The sequence below is a fragment of the Mycetomoellerius zeteki genome, unplaced genomic scaffold (genome assembly GCF_001594055.1).
Source record: "Mycetomoellerius zeteki isolate Tzet28-1 unplaced genomic scaffold, Tzet1.0 scaffold716, whole genome shotgun sequence".
In the NCBI taxonomy this organism is placed as follows: domain Eukaryota; kingdom Metazoa; phylum Arthropoda; class Insecta; order Hymenoptera; family Formicidae; genus Mycetomoellerius; species Mycetomoellerius zeteki.
The window spans coordinates 67,450-87,716 of record NW_017257738.1 but is presented as its reverse complement, the minus strand read 5'-3'; the positions used below and the strand labels follow the sequence as shown (position 1 = coordinate 87,716).

Below are 20,267 nucleotides of genomic sequence, written 5' to 3'. Positions count from 1 at the left end.
TTTTTTTTAATTTAAATTTTGATCATTTTTAACGAAGTTACGGCTGCTCTTAATAGCAATACGGAAAAACGACATTATTTTCCCGACAACCCAATAACATAAAGTTTATTTTAGTACAAAAAGATTTTTATCTGAATTTTGAATTAGAAATTAACATACCGTCCAATTGATTAAGCAATTCCAACATAGTTCTCTGAATCTCCCTTTCGCCTCCACTATTGCTGTCGTATCTTTTCGTTCCTACTGCATCTATTTCGTCTATAAAGACAATAGAAGGAGCATGCTCCTCAGCAACTCTAAAAAGTTCTCTTACAAGCTTTGGACCATCCCCTAAATATTTCTGTATAAGTTCAGAACCGACAACCCTCAAAAATGTAGCTGATGTTTGATTGGCTACTGCCTTGGCAAGCAGTGTCTTCCCTGTGCCAGGTGGTCCATAAAGTATCACACCTTTCGGAGGCTTAATACCCATTTCTTCATAATATTCCGGATGAGTCAATGGTAATTCTACAGATTCTTTAATCTCCTGAATTTGAGTATCAAGACCTGAAAATATTCGTGAGTCATACTCTTTGATTTTTACATAATAATTCCTGGATAATTTTACATAATTTACCAAAAGCAATATTTCTTCAACAATTTATAAGTAAAATTCCATTTCGTTGAGTTATTTCAATTTACACATATTTTAAAGTCAAATTTTATGCTTAAGTCTTGAATTAAGTTTCGTTAAAATTCAATTTTGTTTGAGAGAGAAATTTTGTGTTTTCAAGTTCCTTGTTAAAAATTATAAACCTTGACACAATTTTATAAAAAGATATAATTAATTATAAATTTATCAGCATTTATATAGATCAACATGAAATACTACGAAATATTTGAATATAAAACAGATGAATATAAAAAAAGTGTATGTATATATATATACATATATACAGGGTGAGGCATTTAAAACAAGTTATCTAAATAACTCGCTTGTTTGTAACAATAGAAGGAAAAGTGCCGAACAAAAATTGCATGGTTTCAAGGGGAACGTATTTTGGTCATATTGTCTTTCTTCTAGGTGGAGGTGCTAAAAAGATATGAAGTCACCTCCGTTGTTTTAAACGGAATTGTATGATTTTTTTTACACAATATGATTCTTCTAATTATTCTGCATATAAAAGTATTAAGGTAATGATATCAAAAAACCAATAGTTTACGAGATATTTTATATTTTATTGTGGCACATATTGACATAAAATATTAAATAACTCGTAAACTATTAATTTTTTTATAATCGTACCTTAATACCTTTATAGAGAATAATGAGATGAATCAATTGGTGGAAAAAAATCACGTAGTAGCTATTAAAAGAATATATATGCAAAATGGATTTTTTTTTAAAGCAACGATGTATTTTCTTTTCACCAATTCATTCATCTCATTATTCTCTATAAAGGTATTAAGGTACGATTATAAAAAAATTAATAGTTTACGAGTTATTTAATATTTTATGTCAATATGTGCCACAATAAAATATAAAATATGTCGTCAACTATTGGTTTTTTGATATCGCTACCTTAACACTTTTATATGCAGAATAATTAGAGGATCCATATTGTATAAAAAAAATCATAAATTCCATTTTAAAAAAATGGAAGTGACCTTCATATCTCTTTAGTGCCTCCACCTAGAAAAAAAACAACATAACTAAAATACGTTCTCCTTGAAACCATGTAACTTTTGCTTGACACTTTTCCATCTATTGTTAAAAACAAGCGAGTTATTCAGGTGACCTGTTTTAAATGCTTCACTCTGTACATATACACATATAACATACCTCCGATATCAGTGTACGTCTCTTGAGGAGCTTTTTCAAGCTTCATCACTGTAACCATAGGATCTGTATCATCTCCTAAGACGCCAACAACAGCATGAACTTTATGATTTAACAGCACGGAGCAACCAGGTTCCAATTGATCCTTATCCACAAATGACAAGATGGATACATAGTGCTCGGAGCCAACCGAGGTAGACACTATTGCATGATTGTCATCGATTATTTCTTCCAATGTTCCAACGGACATTGGTGTACCACGAAGATCGTCTACTTTTGATCTTTCCTCCTCGTTCTTCTCCTCCTGTGGCTTCAGGCGTTCCTGATTCCTAATAAACTCCTCCTCCATCAGTAGATAATCCTTTATGCGCTCCATTTTTAATAATTTCAGTCTACAACGTGTGTGAGGAGTCACTTGTGGCAATTTCAGAGCTGCATCTGGTCCCTTAGTACGCCTCTTTTTTTTACCCACTCTCGTAGGAATCGGCGGCTCGTACTTTTTCTTCTTGTCCTTGTCATCCTTCTTGTCTCCTCCGCTGCCACCAGTCCCAGATTGATTCTGACCCTGTGTGACAATTTTTTTATTATTATTAAAGAATTTCACTGATAAATTAAAAGCTGCATTGAAGGAAATATCCTAATCGTTTGAGAAAAATAAAATTCTTTTTGATAAAACTTGAAAAATGAATTAGAGCTAACATTTGAAGGATGGCTAACCTAAGTCTAAACGATCGATAAGTAGAGTAGATCTTAGAAAATTAGCAACAATACGCAACTGTTTTTATCGAATAGCAAAGCCTGAATAGCAAAGCCACTTCATGTTCTACATTAAATAATAATCAATTGACAGTTTTAACAGACTCACCATCTTTCCTTACGCTCAATCTGGCTTGTCCCCTCTTCGAAACGGCGAAGTCATTCGCTGAATCGCCGCAGCGATTCGATTGTGCACAGTCGATAAAAAAAGATCGATATCCGCTTTCCCGCTGCGAGTTGTGATTGCGGATAAAGAAAACGTCTTCCAAATTTATTTTAATAAGCTTCTCCGAATTTGTATAAAAAGATCTTATCTATGAGCTGAATAGAATTAATAATGATATAAAACGTATTCAATTTACATGAGAAATGACCGGATCGTTTCAAGAAATTCGAGAAATATTCACATACTCTTTTCTCATTTTCGAATCATAATCGGAGATGTTCAATGGATACACGATCACTTTTGCTTCAACATTCAATAACTCGGTGAAAAAAAATCGTACAGCGCTCAATAAAAAAGCAAACTGAAGGTAAAGATTCACTCTTTCGACTGCCGTGAACCGCATTTTTGTGTGAATTTTACTTCACGCCATGGACCTTTGTAAAGTTTGTAAAAATTTTTCAGATATGACGTGTATCCATTTGTGTCCGTATATCTCCGTAAAGAATCAGTCAAATTGAAATATCAATTACCGATTTCGTAAATAGAGATTTCAAGCTTTCAAAGCTTTTTTTATTTTTTGTCTGCGATGATTTTTCACCGAGTTACGGTGTTCTGAATATTGCGCAATTTTGAGCGTGTTCGAAAGAGTTCCTCATTTTTTGTTGAGTAGTGTATAAAATCATTTATTAGCTGAAGAGAATTGAAGATGTAAAACCTACCCAATATTTACAGACACGAGAAACAATTAGTAAACTTAGGAAAGTCTCAGACAATTATTCGTACAATAACTCTTCTTCCTCTCATTTCTGAAGTCATAATAATTAAAAGACGACTAGCGCGAATCACGAAAAAAAATTTAAGAAACCCATAAAGAAAATGTTGGAATGCATGTGATGCATGTGTTTATGACCTACAGGCGTATAAAGATAGATGAAGTTAAGATAAAAGATTTTAGTGTGTAACCGGATGAATCGAGAGGCGCTGAAAATTTCGGTTGCGATGCGCATTTTTTTCGCGTTTCACTTTTTTGCTTTCGCCTTCCGCTATCTTCTTGCTTGTCTCGATTATAATAAAGAGTCGTTGCAAAACAGTCGTATCTTCTTATTGTCCGTTAAAAGTAAAAGCTGCTAAAGGCACACTTTTTCAAGACAACGTGTCTAATATTTACAACAGAAAAAAATTCGGTCATTTATATAATTATAAGTTATTATTATCATAAATATTAGCGATTAATTACGATCTGTGCCAACAGCATTGTTAAAATGAAACGAAATTCAATGTTTAATCAGCGTGCTTTATATGCGTTATTTCTTCGTTAATATACAGTATCGAACGATATACAATGTATTTTACAATGAGACTAAAAGAACATTCGCACATTTTCACGCATAAAGCTGTGATCTGACGATGCAAACGTAATGATGGAAACTTCGCTCGCGAGACAACAACACTCGCCGACCTCGCCGTTATTATCAATAACAGTGCAAGTGGATTCGTATCAAACATTCGAACGGCGACTCAAAACATTCGTCGCAGGACTTGGCAGTGTACTCTACTTTTGTTCGTTAATGCGTGATTAAACGGCCCTTCCATCCCATCATACCCTCCCACATACATAAAATACTCTGTCATAAAAACATATCTTGTCCACATTGGGTAATTCAGAAACACGACTGCTCACTGAGTGCTCAATGAGCTCTTGCATCTGATTGGCATATTCCATTAGACCTAAAAATATTGACCGAACAAGTATAAGAGCATTGGGTGCATTTAGGGCGACTGTTACCAACGCCGATTAACTTAATCGGCTGATTAGTCCATTGGAATTGACCAATCGCATTTGTCATTTTGTTTGACGACAGATGGCGATTGGCCAATTCCAATGGACTAATCGGTCGATTAAGTTAATCGGAGTTGGTAACAGTCGCCCTTAATACTACAATCGCTCAGTAAGCGGTCGTGGTACTGAATGGCTGCGTTCAGCAGAACGTTCGTTTTGCAACTGTTGGAAGTTTCCTTCGAGCTGATTAGATCATACTTTTAGATCTAGAAGAATGGTCCTATCTCAGCAGACAATCATAAAACGGTTGCAAAACTGTTGAGTCTGCTGAACGCAGCTAATGCACCCAATGACTACGTTTACGCGGCTCGATTTACGCCAAAGTTATAACATCGATATTATCAAATTGGCCAATCACAGCTATTCATTCCTCTGAAGAATGGAATGACTGTGATTGACACTTTCATAACATCGATGTTACAACTTCGGCGTAACCGTGTAAACGTAGTCTTAGGCCGGTATTCATAGTCAGTTCTTATATTCAAGATCGTCTCAAGTTCAGCCTTGAGGTGTTATGAACCAATAAGAGAGCCGCATTAGCGTATTAAGACATTACTTAAGACGGTCTTGAAATAAGAACCGACTATGAATACCGGCCATAGTTGATTTATCTCTTTTTATTTAATAAGCAACTTTTGTGTGATTTACAAAATCACGAATGAGCCATTTTCCTTCGAGTGCAAAATTCCTCATGTGCAACATATCTCCCCCTCCCCCTCTCCCCGAGATGCTCGATATATAACGTACAAATACCAACAGTAATATCACTTCCATGTATTTAAACATTTATCAAATCACGTTACTTATCCTACGGCCGCAATGTGATGCATCAACAACGCTAAAGAGACTTATATTGGTGAGAGATTTTATTTTAGCTTATGAGTCTACATCTAGAGTACTTAGGGTAAGTACCTTCTAGCCCTTCCTTGGCTCCAACCTCTCTGCGCTCCGTCTTTCGACACCGATCGACATCAGTGTTGCGACAGAAATATGAATGCTCGCAAGAATGCGATTATCGGTTCGGCATTGATTCGGGTTGCCGAATAATGTGTAGAGAAATTCCAATAACAAAAGTTACGTCGTCCAGCGATATACAGACTGTAACGTGCGAAGTGAATTCGCCTTACAATACTCTCAAGAGTTGCAAGAATTCAGAATAATAGACAGGACTAGTTCGCCAGTTTATCGTTATTTATGACTGCACCTGTCACGTCATCTCACATGTGACTTGGAGATTAATGGTATTCGAAATAAGGTATCGAGAGACGTTCCTTAGAGGGGACGTTCCAATGATTAGAGGTTTCCGGAAGCGGAAAAACTCCTTGCCGAGATTCCAGATTCTCGCGTCGCGTTCTTGTTTATCCAATAGTGATCAACCGCATCGTTAACACGCGCGACAAATGTGTCCCAAGTTATTAAAGGCCAGCCAAAATAATTCTAGGATCTTCCACAGAGTCTTTGATCTTCCTCAGGAACATCACAGCCTCACGTCCGTCAATCAGCCGATGATCATATGTCAAAGCTATATACATCATTGGCCGAATTTTAACCTGAAAATACAAACGTTTGTAAGCAATTTTATAATGCAATTATGAATTTCATAGTTAAAATTAAAAGATTTTAAATTAAAGAAGATTAAATACTTAAAGATTCAAATGAAAAGATTAAAAAATTAAAGTTTAAATAATTAAGAAATTAAAAGCTCTTCCCTTCAGTGAACTTTACCTCTCCCTTAACGGCGATAGGTCTGTCAAAAACACCGTGCATGCCAAGAATCGCGCTCTGCGGTGGATTGATAATGGGAGTTCCTAGCATCGAACCGAAAACGCCACCGTTGCTTATCGTAAAAGTACCGCCATCCATATCCTCGACGGTAATCTTCCCTTTTCTAGCCTTTTCACCCAGAGCGGCCAAAGCGATTTCGATTTCGGCAAAATTTTTGTTTTCTACGCTGCGAAGTACAGGCACTACAAGTCCCTTCGGCGTCGCGACTGCCACACTAATATCTACGTAATCTCTATATACTATATCGGTGCCGTCTATCACGGCATTCACCACGGGTTGATCTTTTAGAGCATAGGCACTGGCCGCGACGAATGGACTCATGAACCCGAGTTTGATGCCGTACTTTTTCGTAAACGATTCTTGATGCGCCTTCCGGAACTCAATAATGCGACTGCAAATTAATGATGTACATTAATGAGTAACTGAAAGATAAGAGTACAAACTAGGGCTGATGATTTGGACCGGGTAATGAGATACCCATAACGCCTAATAACATTTTATATATGTATAGTATTTCTAAATATAGTTTTCAGTTGAAAATTATTATGTGTCGCTCACTATCGGATTTGAAATGCAATCATAAACTGAAACTAGAAATATCAAAAGTTAAAATAATCGTCAATTTTTAATAATACATAATGATGATTCTTGAAAAAAGCTCTTAGAACTTAATTTTAAAATAATTTAATTTGTACTCGTATGTACAACATTCACATATTTTTACACAGAAAGAATGGGTTTGCTGAAATATCTGCAAATTTGACGTGATTATAAATACAATTTTCTTAAATTGCGCACCGCTTTCTGCCGGATTTCGAATGCAATTATAAACTGAAACTAGAAATATTGCAAATTAAATTGGTCATTAATTTTTAATAATGATGCTATCAAACATCTCTCTTAACAGCGTTTTAAGAAGCTGGATAGTATCATTATTAAAAATTGATGATCAATTTAATTTATTCCCAGTTCCAATTTATGATTACGTTTCAAGTCCGATAATAAGCGACACGCAATTTAAGACTAAAAACTGTATTTAGAAATACTATACATAACATATATAAAATAATATTAGGTATCAAGATCCAAAAGCATCTCTACTTATTTATTTGTATATTAAGTATATATAGTAAAAAACGTGGAATACTTCATATATAACTCTATACAAATAAAAATATGATTATGTCAACGAATATGGATATAGGTACCAGAGTATTACCCGCGTATAGTAATCGGGTACCCGGGCATCATTAGCTCTAATACAAACATGATACACACATTTTACAAGGGAAGTTTCACAACTGTCCAGAACCAATTTGATTCTCCATGAAATATATTATTAAACACGAAAAAATCTAAGAGATACATATTTTTTTATACGTACAAAAGTTGTACGGTTTCAAGAGTGTGTACTTCAAAAAAAATTTTTTTCTTCACAACATTGAAGTACTCTTGAAACCGTACAACTTTTGTTTAAAAAATTTTTTTCCATCTTTTATATTTCCGACGGTATTCGGCTCGAAATAGAAATACCGTTTTTTTTTTCAAAGGGATGTTTACTCCTTAAACATGAATTAGCGCACGTATAAAAAAGTACGTGTTTCTTAGATTTTCGTGTTTGACAACATATTTCATGGAAAATCAGATCGATTCCGGACAGTTGTGAAACTTCCCTTCTTAGTATGGATAAAATTTTTAAATACATACCGTTTATTTACTACAGTAGCAACATAATTAAAAAATTGTTAATTTTTTTAATTGCTTTCAAAAAAAAGAAAATGTATTTCAAAAGAACATATTGTTTTTTTTATAATCAATTATTACACCAAAATTCCATTTTCAAATTAACATTATAAAACTTTAATGATTCAAAACATTTAAACTTGTTTTCTAGAAAACTTTGTTTTTAGTTGTGTTGCTGGTGTAGTAAATGAGCGATAGATACATACGAAATATAGAATATTGTAAAGCGTTTCCCAGCGAGACACAATTAATGAAATGGTAACGCAGTAAATCGTCTTTGTTGTTAAACATCAATGTTAAACAAGGATGATTCAATGGGTGCATTCAGCAACTGCTTACTGAGCGCTCAGCACACATTGTGTGTGTTACATTGTATGTGATTTTTATATTAATACGAGCGATCATATTTGAAATTACCTCATGTCAATTTCATTAAACGTGGTCAGCATAGCGTTCGTGTTCTGCGCGTCCTTCAGACGTTCCGCAATACGTAGACGCATTCTATTCATTTTCACTCGCTGCTCTGTCCTGGTGCCAATTATTTCGCGCGTATAATCGGCGGGAGGTAGCTGAACTTTTGCGCCTTCCAACGACTAATAATACATAATTTTCATAATATTATATATCTAATAATAACTAATGCATAATAATAACTGATATTTACCTGGGCATGTTTAATAGCCGCAACTGGCATGGATGCAGTAGGTGCTTGCGGAGATGGTGGTTCAGCGGCGGGAGGTGGGATCGGCGCTGCGGATCTCGGCAGTGGAGGTGCCACACTTGGGGCTGATGGTGTTGGAGGAGGTGGCACAGGTTTCGGTGCCTTTTCCACTGGCGCAGCCGCAGGAGGTTGTGGCGCTTTCTCCCCAGGTGCGGCCGCAGCACCGCCGGTTGCACCGATATCGATGGTGCACAACTTCTGTCCCGGCTTTACGGTATCGCCATCCTTAAAGAACAGTTCCTTTATGACGCCGGGCCCGGGCGACGGTACAGGAACAGAAGTCTGTGGACAAGCACGATTAAATTTTGAATAGTTATATCCCTGAATGTATATCATAATAATCGCAATTATTCCTACCTCGTGTTACATTCATTCTACAATTGCGTAAGCGTAGTTGTAAGTGGTTGTTCAGCGTCAATTTATAAAAATTAACCAAATTATAGCCGAATATTCCCTTTATATTCGATTGTGACTCGATACAGTCAATTCTTACAATAGTTACAACCACTTGCAACTATGCTTTTAAAATTGTACTATAGGCTTAAGAATTGACCAATCACAGTCGAATATAAAAGGAATATTCAATTATGATTGGTCAATTTTTATAGCTACAACTACTTGCAACTACACTTGAGCAATTATAGAATGGGCTTTACACAATTGTAGAATGGTCTTTACAAGCGAAAGAAACAAGAAACGTCCTAGATGCTTGCCTTGTCCGTTTCGATCTCGCAGAGCACATCGTCTTCCTTCACCTGGTCGCCAACCTTCTTCTCCCACCTCACGTCGCCCTCGCTTACACTTTCGGCAAACGCAGGAACTACAACTTCCCTGATCTCCCCTGTTTAGATAACATATTATACCTGATTAAATTAACTGTTACGTCTTTACTTAAGACGTAACAAGAACATAAATTGTCATACTTACATAGTGCTGAAGTCGAACGAATATGTCTCGCTTGATTTATCCAATAGTGGTTTGCCTTGTATTTTCTACATCTGTATACAAAAGAACGTTTTAATTTTTAATCTTTTTACCTTCATCTTCCGGGTAGCGATCATATGAACTTTTTCCCATAGGATGGATATATGAGAAGAAAATTTTTATCATTGAAGTTAATGGAGAAATTTTTTACTTTCTACGTTTTTACCTTAAGGAAAAAGTTCTAAGAAAAGAAAAAGGTATATGCTTGGTATCCTGCTTCTAAAGGATCAATCATACAACTTTTTCCATAGAGCAGAATCTTGAAGTGAAAATTTTTTTGAACATATATATATGTTATGTGAATATATACATATGTTTATATATACAAATTTTTACTTTTGACTTAAAAAATTTTTGTTTTTATTCTCATACATGATAAATACTTGAGAATTGAAAGTAATTAGGGTAGCAAAAAACTATAATTCCCAGTATATAAATAATTATTAATTTATTAAACTTCTATATAAGTGACACGTGTAAGACCAAAAATAAATACATGCAGATACGGCTGGATATTTTTGCATTTAAAATGCCATTTAAAATGTAATTCTATTTAAAATGCTAAATGTAAAATACTATATTAAAATGTATGTAGGAAAAACCGTTCTGTATTTGAAAACTCTAATTATAATAAATTTAAAATATCTATTTATCCATTTTATATATAAAGTGGATTTCAAAAACATTTGGCATTTTAAATGATTACCCAGCCCTGCATACAGATACAAGTCACAAAATAATGCTACTTACAACAGAGCTTTGGCATTAGGCACATGTTCGGCGTGGATAATGCAAACAGGGATAAGAGTGCGCCCTATAAAAATTTATCATAATTAATCATTTTTCGCTGATGAGCTTTTCCAAGTTAACTCGTTGTTTCTCACAGCTGTAGTTTTCAAAACCCTCGTTATATACAAGTCATCAGCCTTATCAGTGTCTTATCATCTCTTATTAACCTTACCTTGACTACACAACGATCTCGCGACCTGCAAGAAAAACGAACGCAGGAGCTAGTTAGTTTTATTCCAGCTGGGGCAATATATTTAACACATACAGCAACATACAGTTTAAAAACGGCTTGATTTTCAGACAAAAAAAGGAGCGATTGATCTTATGAAATGCATGGTACTGGTACGGTGGCCTTGCCGGGGATAAAAATAGTCATTATTTCAATGATGAAAAGAGCGAGAAAAGAAAGAAGAGAAAGAAAGAGTCGATGTCAAGCGGAGTATCATTAGATGCTTATCACGGACTGATTTATCCTGCAGATGACAAGGGAAACTTCTCGCTTGATTGACAGACGGTGTATACCGCATGAGTCACAATTGGATATTATTGGGTCGAGAGGTGGACGTATTATGTAACCGTCGTCGCGATATGAAAAGCCAAGGGAAATTCTAACGAAACTTCACGAGCAAACAGAACCGCGATTCGCGGCGGCGAGCATCCTTTGAATTAATTCGGGACGAGTAAAGTGTCGATCATCAGCAGCCGCTACCGTAGATAGGAGGACAAGGGAGGAAACGGCTCGTTCATCGTACTCACCTCGGCCCGTAACACGCTACTCCGCGTGATAACGCGAGGCGCGAACCGCGAACAATTGGACAGCATCGCAGCCATCCTCAGGCAGGCGAAGCGTGCACACACACTCGGACGTCCACTCGCGAACGGTAAACGGTGGGCGGACAACGGGGAACGACGGGGCGCGCACCCACAGGTTTCTCGTTCGCTTCGCGGCGATAACGGCGCGGCGGGCGGGACGAACAGGGACGAGACGTCGAAGCGGGAAATTACTTAAGCCGGCAGCCGGAGATTGCATCAAATCACAGATGTGCGGCTGCGAAGTGCGGCGGCATCTATTAAGAATGGACTACACTAGCAGTTTACCTGTAAATTTTTTTTCGGCAATTCTCATTTAAAATCATAGACTGGCTGTTTTTTTTTTTTTTTTTTTTTTTTTTTAAAAGATGAAGAGTAAGTTGAAGCCAGATTTAAGTCATTATTAAGCATTAAGCTACATTGATAGAAATGGACACTCAATGAATAACAAAGGCTGCTTTTCTTTTAGAAAACAGTGTCACAATTCTTGTTGTATTCCTTATTCATTGAATGCTAATGCTTTTTTAATCATTTCCATTGATGTAGATTAACTTTAATCTCAATTCAACTTACTCTTCAACTTTTTTCTAATTCTTATAATCTCGGTTCAACTTTTTACTTTCTCTATCTTTTTCTAATTCGACAAATTTAAAAAGAAAGATAAATAAAGATAAATTAAACTAAGATTAAAATTAATCTTACATTGGTGGAACCAGGCCTTGGAGCTTAAAAAACCATAGAAAGTTAAATCAAGATTAAAGTTGATCTACAGCGGAAGTGGATATAAGGATAGAATGAAATTTAAATTGTTTCCCTAGGGAAAACAGTCGAAGATAGAATGACACTTGTGTCCTCTAAAAGGAAAGCAGCCTATGTCTCAAAGGCTGTGTTCAGCAGAGAAAATTAATCAGTTAGCGCTTAGTGATTCTTTAATACAATTGATTCCTACATTTAGATTTTGCGAAGAATTAAAGGCAAGAACCAATCATATTAAAGAATCACTAAGCGCTGATTAATTTTCTCTGCTGAACGCAGCCAAATCTTTCCATCTTTGCAGTTTTGCCGCGTTTTTGATAATAAATGGGTGCGTTCAGCAGAACGTTTGTTTTGCAACTGTTGTAAGTTTCCTTCGCGCTAATTGGATCATACTTTTAGATCTAGAAGAATGGTCCTATCTCAGCAGACAATCATAAAACGGTTGCAAAACTGTCGAGTCTGCTGAACGCAGCAATTGTAAAATAGATGTGTTTCTGAATATATCGATCAGAAGAAGGAACGAGAGAGAATTTAAGAAAGATATTGAAGCTAATTGATTTTTATGAGAACTGAAATTGCTACTATAATTGAATTCAATATCTTAGGTGTTGAAGGAAATTCACATAACACTTGATAGAATAGTATTTAATAGTATACAAAAATCTTTAAGAATACATTACATAGTTTCAATGTAATTTTTATAAACTTCACTATTTATTTTTTGTACTATATGCACAGCCTTTATTCCCTGTGTACCTTTGACAAATAGTGGTGTTTATCCACATCAATAACTTTTTATTGTACATCTCCTCAGAGATGCACATGACAGACATTGCAAACACAGTCAGTCTTGCATTCTTGATAAACTCTGCAGTAATCTGTTCTGGTATCTTTTGAAAGTTTGTGTCGAGACACGGGTATCCAGTGACATATACGTAGTCAAACGGTTGAATTTCTTTACCCAACAAACCATCATTTGTCTCTGACCACCACTCATTCTCCAGAGCCTATCATTAGAAATAATTCATCTATATTGTTGCAATAAATACATATAGATCATAGAATTTATTGATTTTGTAATTTACAAATTTATAAATTATAAATTCTTATAGCAAATTCACTTGCATTATACTAAATTAGTGCACTAAAACTGTTATCATGAAATTAGCAAAGTTAAACATGAATAGATATTTTAAACAATTAAATATCAATAATGATATTGTCATGTTATTTAACAAAATATATATCTCGAAGTTGATTACATTATGCCATTACATTTAGATACTTTATATAAAGTAACCTTTAATGTGCACTAATCCAGTGTAGCACGAGTGACCGAATTTACTATTAAATTCTTACAGCTATATCATGTAAAGATGCATCATGTGGATAGGAGAATTTTGGACGTGTCTCAGGAAATTTCTTTGGACAGCTTCTACCCGCTTTTGCCTCACTTATTAAATTTCCAGCTTGGTTCCTGTATTTCTCATCAATTTCCTGTCGTTTTTTCAATGAGTACATATATTGTTCCAATTTATAATTAACATGTGCCACTCCTGTCCCATCCTCAACTGTAAGAGAATCCAAGAGTTCAAGTGCCTTCTTGGATATTGTTAAACTTGTTGCTCATACCTTAAGTCTATTCTTTTCAATTGAACTTGTTGCACGATTCATCTTTATTTTTCTTTTCTCCACATTGGAGAAAAAAAAGAGGGACAGTGTAAGAAGTTCAGCTAAAAAAGGAAACAAGTCTCTTTCCTTACTTGTCAGAAACAGATTATTGGCATTGTGCTTAACACGCGTAACAGTTCCGACTAGTTCGATTTTTTTTATTTTAATATGAGGCATATTGAATGGGTGAAAATTCACGTAGCGGCCTTCCTTATAGGGTACTAATCGGTACAGCTCCATAATGAGTATTGGTATATTCAACGTCGTTCGTGAATCTGAAAATGGAATTGATATTGTCACATGTCCAAGGACTTAAATAACTCCCTGTGTAACACAAATTAACAATAACATTACATTAATGTTACAATTTCTCAACAATATAAATGTAATATAACACATGTTAGTACCTAGGGTACCTTCCAGCAAGAAATACAATCATTCCATTCTTTAGAGGAATAGCTATGATTGACCAGTTTCATAACTACGAATTAAGGATGTCCATGTAAACGTAAGTCATAGATGATACAAGGTTTGTTTGCATCGTATTCTTCTTATATGTCGTATTATTCTTATATATCTATATTTCAACATGCTCCAACATGCTTTTACCATAGTTCATACTCACTCTGAGTTCCTTTGAATGAGTAGAAGCTAGTGTATTGAAGCTTGTGATGTGAAAAAACCTATTGTGTAATTTAATGAATCATTACATCTTTATTGTTTACCAAATCAAGATGAAATGATCACTTATTATACTATGCCCTTGCTGGAAAGCATCACTAATGTTACTTTTAGATGCTCTAGCCGAATAAATTTGCCCACACCAGTTCTGACGTTGATACCAGGCCATTCCTTTTTCGTCGAGAGGGATTTCTGGTGGTTATCATACTCCTCTCTGCTGAAAACAGTAATACCCTTCACTGATTTCTCGTTCGACATTTTCCTCGTGTGATTAAATTTGGGTTTAGTCTTTCATAAGATTCTTTTATCATCGCGATGATGTTTCGTTGCTTCCTCGACTGCATTCAATGCATTCGGTATCACGACGCTTACTGACCGCTCAGTGAGCTCTTGTACCTGTTTGGTCTATATTTTTAGCTCTAATGGAATATGCCAATGGGCGCATTCAGCGGACTCAACAGTTGAGTGAGCGCTTGCTGTTATTGGTGTATTCTTTTAGATCATCCAATAGTAGTGAGCCCTCACGGATCTGCTCCGCACTATTCGAGTCTGCTGAACGCAACCAATCAGATGCAAGAGCTCACTGAGCGCTCTACGCTTCTAGATGCACCCAAGGGTGCGTTCGAAAATCCTACTTTGAGTAGAAATTTTTCTATTTGCCGTTCGGAAATTAACTCGGGTCGTACAAAACTGACTTACCAGTTGCGTTCGGAAATATCGAGTAAAGTCACTAAATTGTACTCTAGGGTCGCTTTTTCAACCTCTGAATTTTCAGAGGTTGGCAGGGTAACTCGTTTAACCGTCATGCTATCTTGGCGCGAACTGCGAAGTGACAAAAATGGAACGAACTGAGATGTCTGAGACCGTCACAGCTCTCATTAATCCGATTAAAGGACGTCATATCCCTTATCGTTTAGAAAACGGTGATTTGGTCATTCAAAATGACATTATGATAATAATTGATCAACATGGTAATTACTTTTATTTTCTATAGTTGTTTTTAGAAATTTTATTCAATATTTAGGTTACATTCCAAAATGTCTTTTCCAAAGAAAATTTAAGTTTAAAATTTAAAATTAATTTAAATTAATTTAAATAAATAATATAAATTTATTTTATAAATAAATTTTATAATATAAATTTATTTTATTAATATAAATTAATTTTAATTTAAAATTTAATTTTAAGTCTTCTTTGATATTAGATGAATGAAGGGCCTAAAAAATTTAGAATATGAATGCACAGTCAGTCGGCCACACTTTTCAACAATATAAATGAGGTTATGCACCCGAGCCGAGACGACTTCACCATTACTTAATAAGTACTTTACCTTATACGTTCGGAAAGTCGTTGAATTTTAGTGTTACTCCGATCGAGTTTTACGTTTACCCATACCCAACCTTACTCTACCCGACGAGTAGATTTTCGAACGCACCCCAATGGGTGCATTCAGTACTATAATTGCTCACTGAGTGCTCAGTGAGCTCTTGTACCTGTTTGGTCTATATTTTTAACTCTAATGGAATATGCCAATAAGATGCAAGAGCTCAATGAGCGGTCGTGCTTCTGAATAAAATTTTTCAATACGATTGGTTAACGTATAAACCAATCATATTGAAGAATTTTACAACAGTTGCAAAGCTGCTTTCTCTGCTGAATGCAGCCATTGGTTGCGTTCAGCAGACTCAACAGTTTTGCAACCGTTTTATGATTGTCTGCTGAGATAGGACCATTCTTCTAGATCTAAAAGTATGATCCAATCAGCGCGAAGGAAACTTCCAACAGTTGCAAAACAAACGTTCTGCTGAACGCAGCCATTGGTCGCGTTCAGCAGACTCAACTGTTGTGGAGCGGATCCATGAGCGCTTGCTGCTATTGGTGTATTCTTTTAGATCATCCAATAGCAGCGAGAGCTTACTGCTGCAACCAATGGATGCGTTCAATACTATAACCGCTCAGTGAGCGCTTGCATCTGATTGGCATATTCCGTTAGAACTAAAAATATAGACCAAACAGATACAAGCGCTCATTGAGCGGTCGTAGTACTGAATGCACCCAATGATGCAACGTTTCACCGTAAAATCACTAGATTATAAAGTACCATAAACTTGCCTCAATCTTGAAGTCGATTATGGCTGCGATCGGGACATTATCGACCCTCTTGACGCAAAATGCGTTCATTTTCAAACTTGTGTATTTATATAAACGTACTTTGTTGGGAAAATAAAACTATAAAATATGTAAATCAATTTTTTAATTGTAAGTATATTTATGAACCAAAAGAAACACTGTACGAATGCTTAATTTTTGTATTTTTTAGTCTAATATACAGGTTTATTTGTTGTTGAAGTATTAGTGCATAAACGTTTATTGTAGAGGCGCAGAAATAAGTACGAGTTTCGCGATAATACTCTCTGATGATATTCTTGATCACCTCTCCAAAGATCAGCTTCCAAAGTTCCAAGCGAACAAACGAGCGATTTCTAATATGAATCATTTCAGAGATTAATCTATTATTATAAGAGGGTTCGTTATTTAAAATTTTAACATCCTTCCAATTAAAATTGTGATAGGATAAAGTAATTTTATGTATTTTCTTAATATTTTCATGTTTTACTTTATTACAAGATTGTACGTATAGCAGTTAATTTTATGTTATAATTCAAATTTATTTTTAACATTGATAATGACACGAACGATGTCGAAACGTCTGTATTGTTTATATTTAAAATGTTGATCATTATTATTATTTGAATATTAAAAGTTATTGTTTCGGCTCGTAGCCCTTCTATGTTATTATTGTTAATTTTATTTTTATTGAGCTAGATTATTATTTATTATACGTTAAAATATAAATGCATATGACATGATACACGCAAATTATCGAACTATGAACACTGAATTTATATAAGTAAATAACCATGGTTTCCTTATATTTGATACAGAGATTATTTTATAACAGCATTTACATGTATATAACATTAGATTACAAAATATAATTCATAAACTTTAATTCTAATATACTTATCTAATATGTAGTATACTTACGAATAAACAAACATATATGTACGTGTGTGTGATCCGTGCGTGCGTGCGTGCAAGTGTATGTGTATAAATATGTACACACACTTACACACATACAGAGTGTCCCGTTTTAATTTATCCAGGCAAATATCTCGAAAAATATAAAACATACGGAACACAATGGCTGCGTTCAGCAGAACGTTTGTTTTGCAACTGTTGGAAGTTTCCTTCGCGCTAATTGGATCATACTTTTAGATCTAGAAGAATGGTCCTATCTCAGCAGACAATCATAAAACGGTTGCAAAACTGTTGAGTCTGCTGAACGCAGCCAATTTTCAGATGAAAATGAAACGGTTTCGAGGAAACGTATTTTAGTCCCCTGATAGCAAAATGTTAGCAATTTGGGGCCAAATTGGCAGCAAACTCCATCAGATTTTGATTACAAAACCTATTGACAGGCTATACCACAGATTGATGGCAGAAACCGAGCAGAGTCTATTCGAATCAGGTTCTGCTCTCAATCTGTTGTCAGGTTATGCAAGATTTTGCTGGCATAGCATGTCTAGTAGGCTTTGTTATATTTCTGGCAGCAATTTGCTGACAATGTCAGATAATACAAATTCTGTATACAATTTGATGCCTTTCTGCAATCAAAAATTGGTAGCAGGTTCTGTTTAAAATCTGTCTCCTCAGGCTTTGCTATCAGTCATGTTTTTTTTCTAGATGGAGGCGCTAAAAAAATTTTTATTACATAATATAATTCTAATTATTCTGCATATAAAAATAGGTATTAAAGTATTGATATAAAAAAAACCAATAGTTTACGAGGTTATTTATACTTTATTCTTGCACACATATTGACATGAAATATTGAATAGCACCAAGCTATTAATTTCTTTATAATTGTACTTAATACTTTTATATGCGAAACAATTAGAGGAATCATATTATATGTATATAAAAAATCATACAATTCCATAAAGTGAAGGTGATTTTCATCTTTTTGGCCCTTCCATGTAGAAAAAAAATAACGTGACCAAAAATGTCATCCTCGAAACCGTTCCACTTTTATCTGAAATATTTTTTTGTGTGTATATATATATATATAGTATGTGGGGGGGGCGCACAAGATAGTCTATTTTAGTCAATATATTAAATTTTCATAAAGAAAAAAATTTGCTATGAACGCTAATTCTATGCCATGACAGCAAATTCTATTTGCAAATATATATCGCAAAATTATTTGCGGGTGTAATAAGTACTTATTTTTTCATACTTGCTACAAAAATTTATAACAAATGCAAAATATTTGTCAAATATGCAAATTTGTTTGCTGTTTATAGCAAACAAATTTGACAATTAAATTTTATAACCCCTTTTGTATTTATAGTAATTTTTTTTGTATTCCTGAAATTATTAATGATACAAAAAAATGTTTCAAATCCATCAAATGGATCCGTTCCAAAAGGAACGTATTTCGGTCAGGTTGTTTTTCTTCTGTGGAGAGATACCAAAAAAGATACAAAAAAAAGTAATCTCTACTTTTTTAAATGGAATTATATGATTTTTTTCACATAGGATGATACCTCTAATATTTTTCTGCATATAAAAGTATTAAGATAGAGGTATCAAAAAACCAATTGTTTATGAAATATTTTATATTTTATTCTAGCTCTCTTCCCTTTTGACATGTGTTAAATATTTCGTAATCTATTAAATTTTTATAATTTATTTAATATTTTAATACTTTAATACTTTTACGAACAGAATAATAAGATGAATCAATTGATAAAGAAAACACAGTTGCTTTTTTAAAAAAAGATTTCGTCTACATATTTTGTTGAAGCAGCTGTGTTTTGTTTACATCAATTGATTCATCTCATTAGTCTGTTCATGAGAGGTATACATTATTAAGTAAGAGGTATTAAGGTATACAGTAATAAAAAAATTAATAGTTTACAAGATATTTAACATTTTATATCAACGCATGTCAAAATAAAGTATAAAGTATCTCGTAAAGTATTGATTTTTTTATATCTCTCCCTTAGTACTTTGATATGCAGAATAATTAGAGAAATCATATTATGTAAAATAATCATTTAATTCTATTTAAAAAGTGGAGGTGACTTTCATATGTTTTTGGTGCTTCTACTTAGAAGAGAAACATGACCAAAATACGTCCTCGAAATCATTCCACTTTTATCTCAAACATTTTTTCGTATCATTAATAATTTCGGAGAAAATTGACTGTATTAATTAAAATAGAACTATCCAATATACGTATATACATTTATATATGACGTCTTTGTTCTGTAGACGTATCTAAAGTCACAGTAAAGTTTTACGTAACAAACGTTTGTCATATGTATAGTAAGTTGTTACATTAATTTTTTTCTCTACAATTTTTTCTCTTGAGTTTGTTATTTTACTATAATATAAAATTTAAAAATAATTATAAATAGATTAATTAAAGCTAGAAAACAATAATAATATAAAGAAAAAGATTGTGTAACTATTTCTGTTTTTATTTTTTTCATACAAGGAAGATTGCAGAAAGCATTACCGGTAATAATATAATTATTAAAAAATACTGTTCCTCTAAATGTTAACTTAAAGGATATGTCACCTTTGTATTGTCCAACACCTTATATCTTTTGGAAAATAAATTAATCATTGACCTTGCTCAAATACAATCCTTATTCTAGTATGTTTATGTACATAC

General features: G+C 34.3%; 3 protein-coding genes across 3 annotated transcripts in view; all 3 read right to left on the bottom strand.

The window, feature by feature from the left end:
* Window positions 1–2,781, bottom strand: part of Rpt2 (26S proteasome regulatory subunit Rpt2) — a 3,950-nt gene extending 1,169 nt beyond the window's left edge. The window contains exons 1-3 of the mRNA XM_018458259.1: window positions 2,685–2,781; window positions 1,823–2,384; window positions 160–546 (exon numbers count right to left, since the gene is read on the bottom strand). Of these exons, the coding sequence (XP_018313761.1) occupies window positions 160–546; window positions 1,823–2,384; window positions 2,685–2,687 (952 nt within the window). The 5' untranslated portion in view covers window positions 2,688–2,781. The remainder of the gene's footprint in view (window positions 1–159; window positions 547–1,822; window positions 2,385–2,684) is intronic.
* A 2,421-nt stretch (window positions 2,782–5,202) lies between these two features.
* On the bottom strand, window positions 5,203–11,547 carry LOC108729257 (dihydrolipoyllysine-residue succinyltransferase component of 2-oxoglutarate dehydrogenase complex, mitochondrial). The gene is made up of 9 exons (XM_018458277.1): window positions 11,360–11,547; window positions 10,776–10,800; window positions 10,565–10,628; window positions 9,758–9,828; window positions 9,544–9,671; window positions 8,774–9,112; window positions 8,527–8,702; window positions 6,307–6,757; window positions 5,203–6,131 (listed from the first exon to the last, which is right to left on the bottom strand). Exons 1-9 carry the CDS (start codon window positions 11,432–11,434, stop codon window positions 5,997–5,999), a joined length of 1,464 nt encoding a protein of 487 aa, XP_018313779.1. The 5' UTR covers window positions 11,435–11,547; the 3' UTR covers window positions 5,203–5,996.
* Window positions 11,548–12,879: 1,332 nt separating this feature from the next.
* Window positions 12,880–14,876, bottom strand: LOC108729255 (uncharacterized). The gene is made up of 4 exons (XM_018458276.1): window positions 14,665–14,876; window positions 13,933–14,115; window positions 13,529–13,740; window positions 12,880–13,176 (listed from the first exon to the last, which is right to left on the bottom strand). Exons 1-4 carry the CDS (start codon window positions 14,777–14,779, stop codon window positions 12,880–12,882), a joined length of 807 nt encoding a protein of 268 aa, XP_018313778.1. The 5' UTR covers window positions 14,780–14,876.
* Window positions 14,877–20,267: the final 5,391 nt, after the last annotated feature.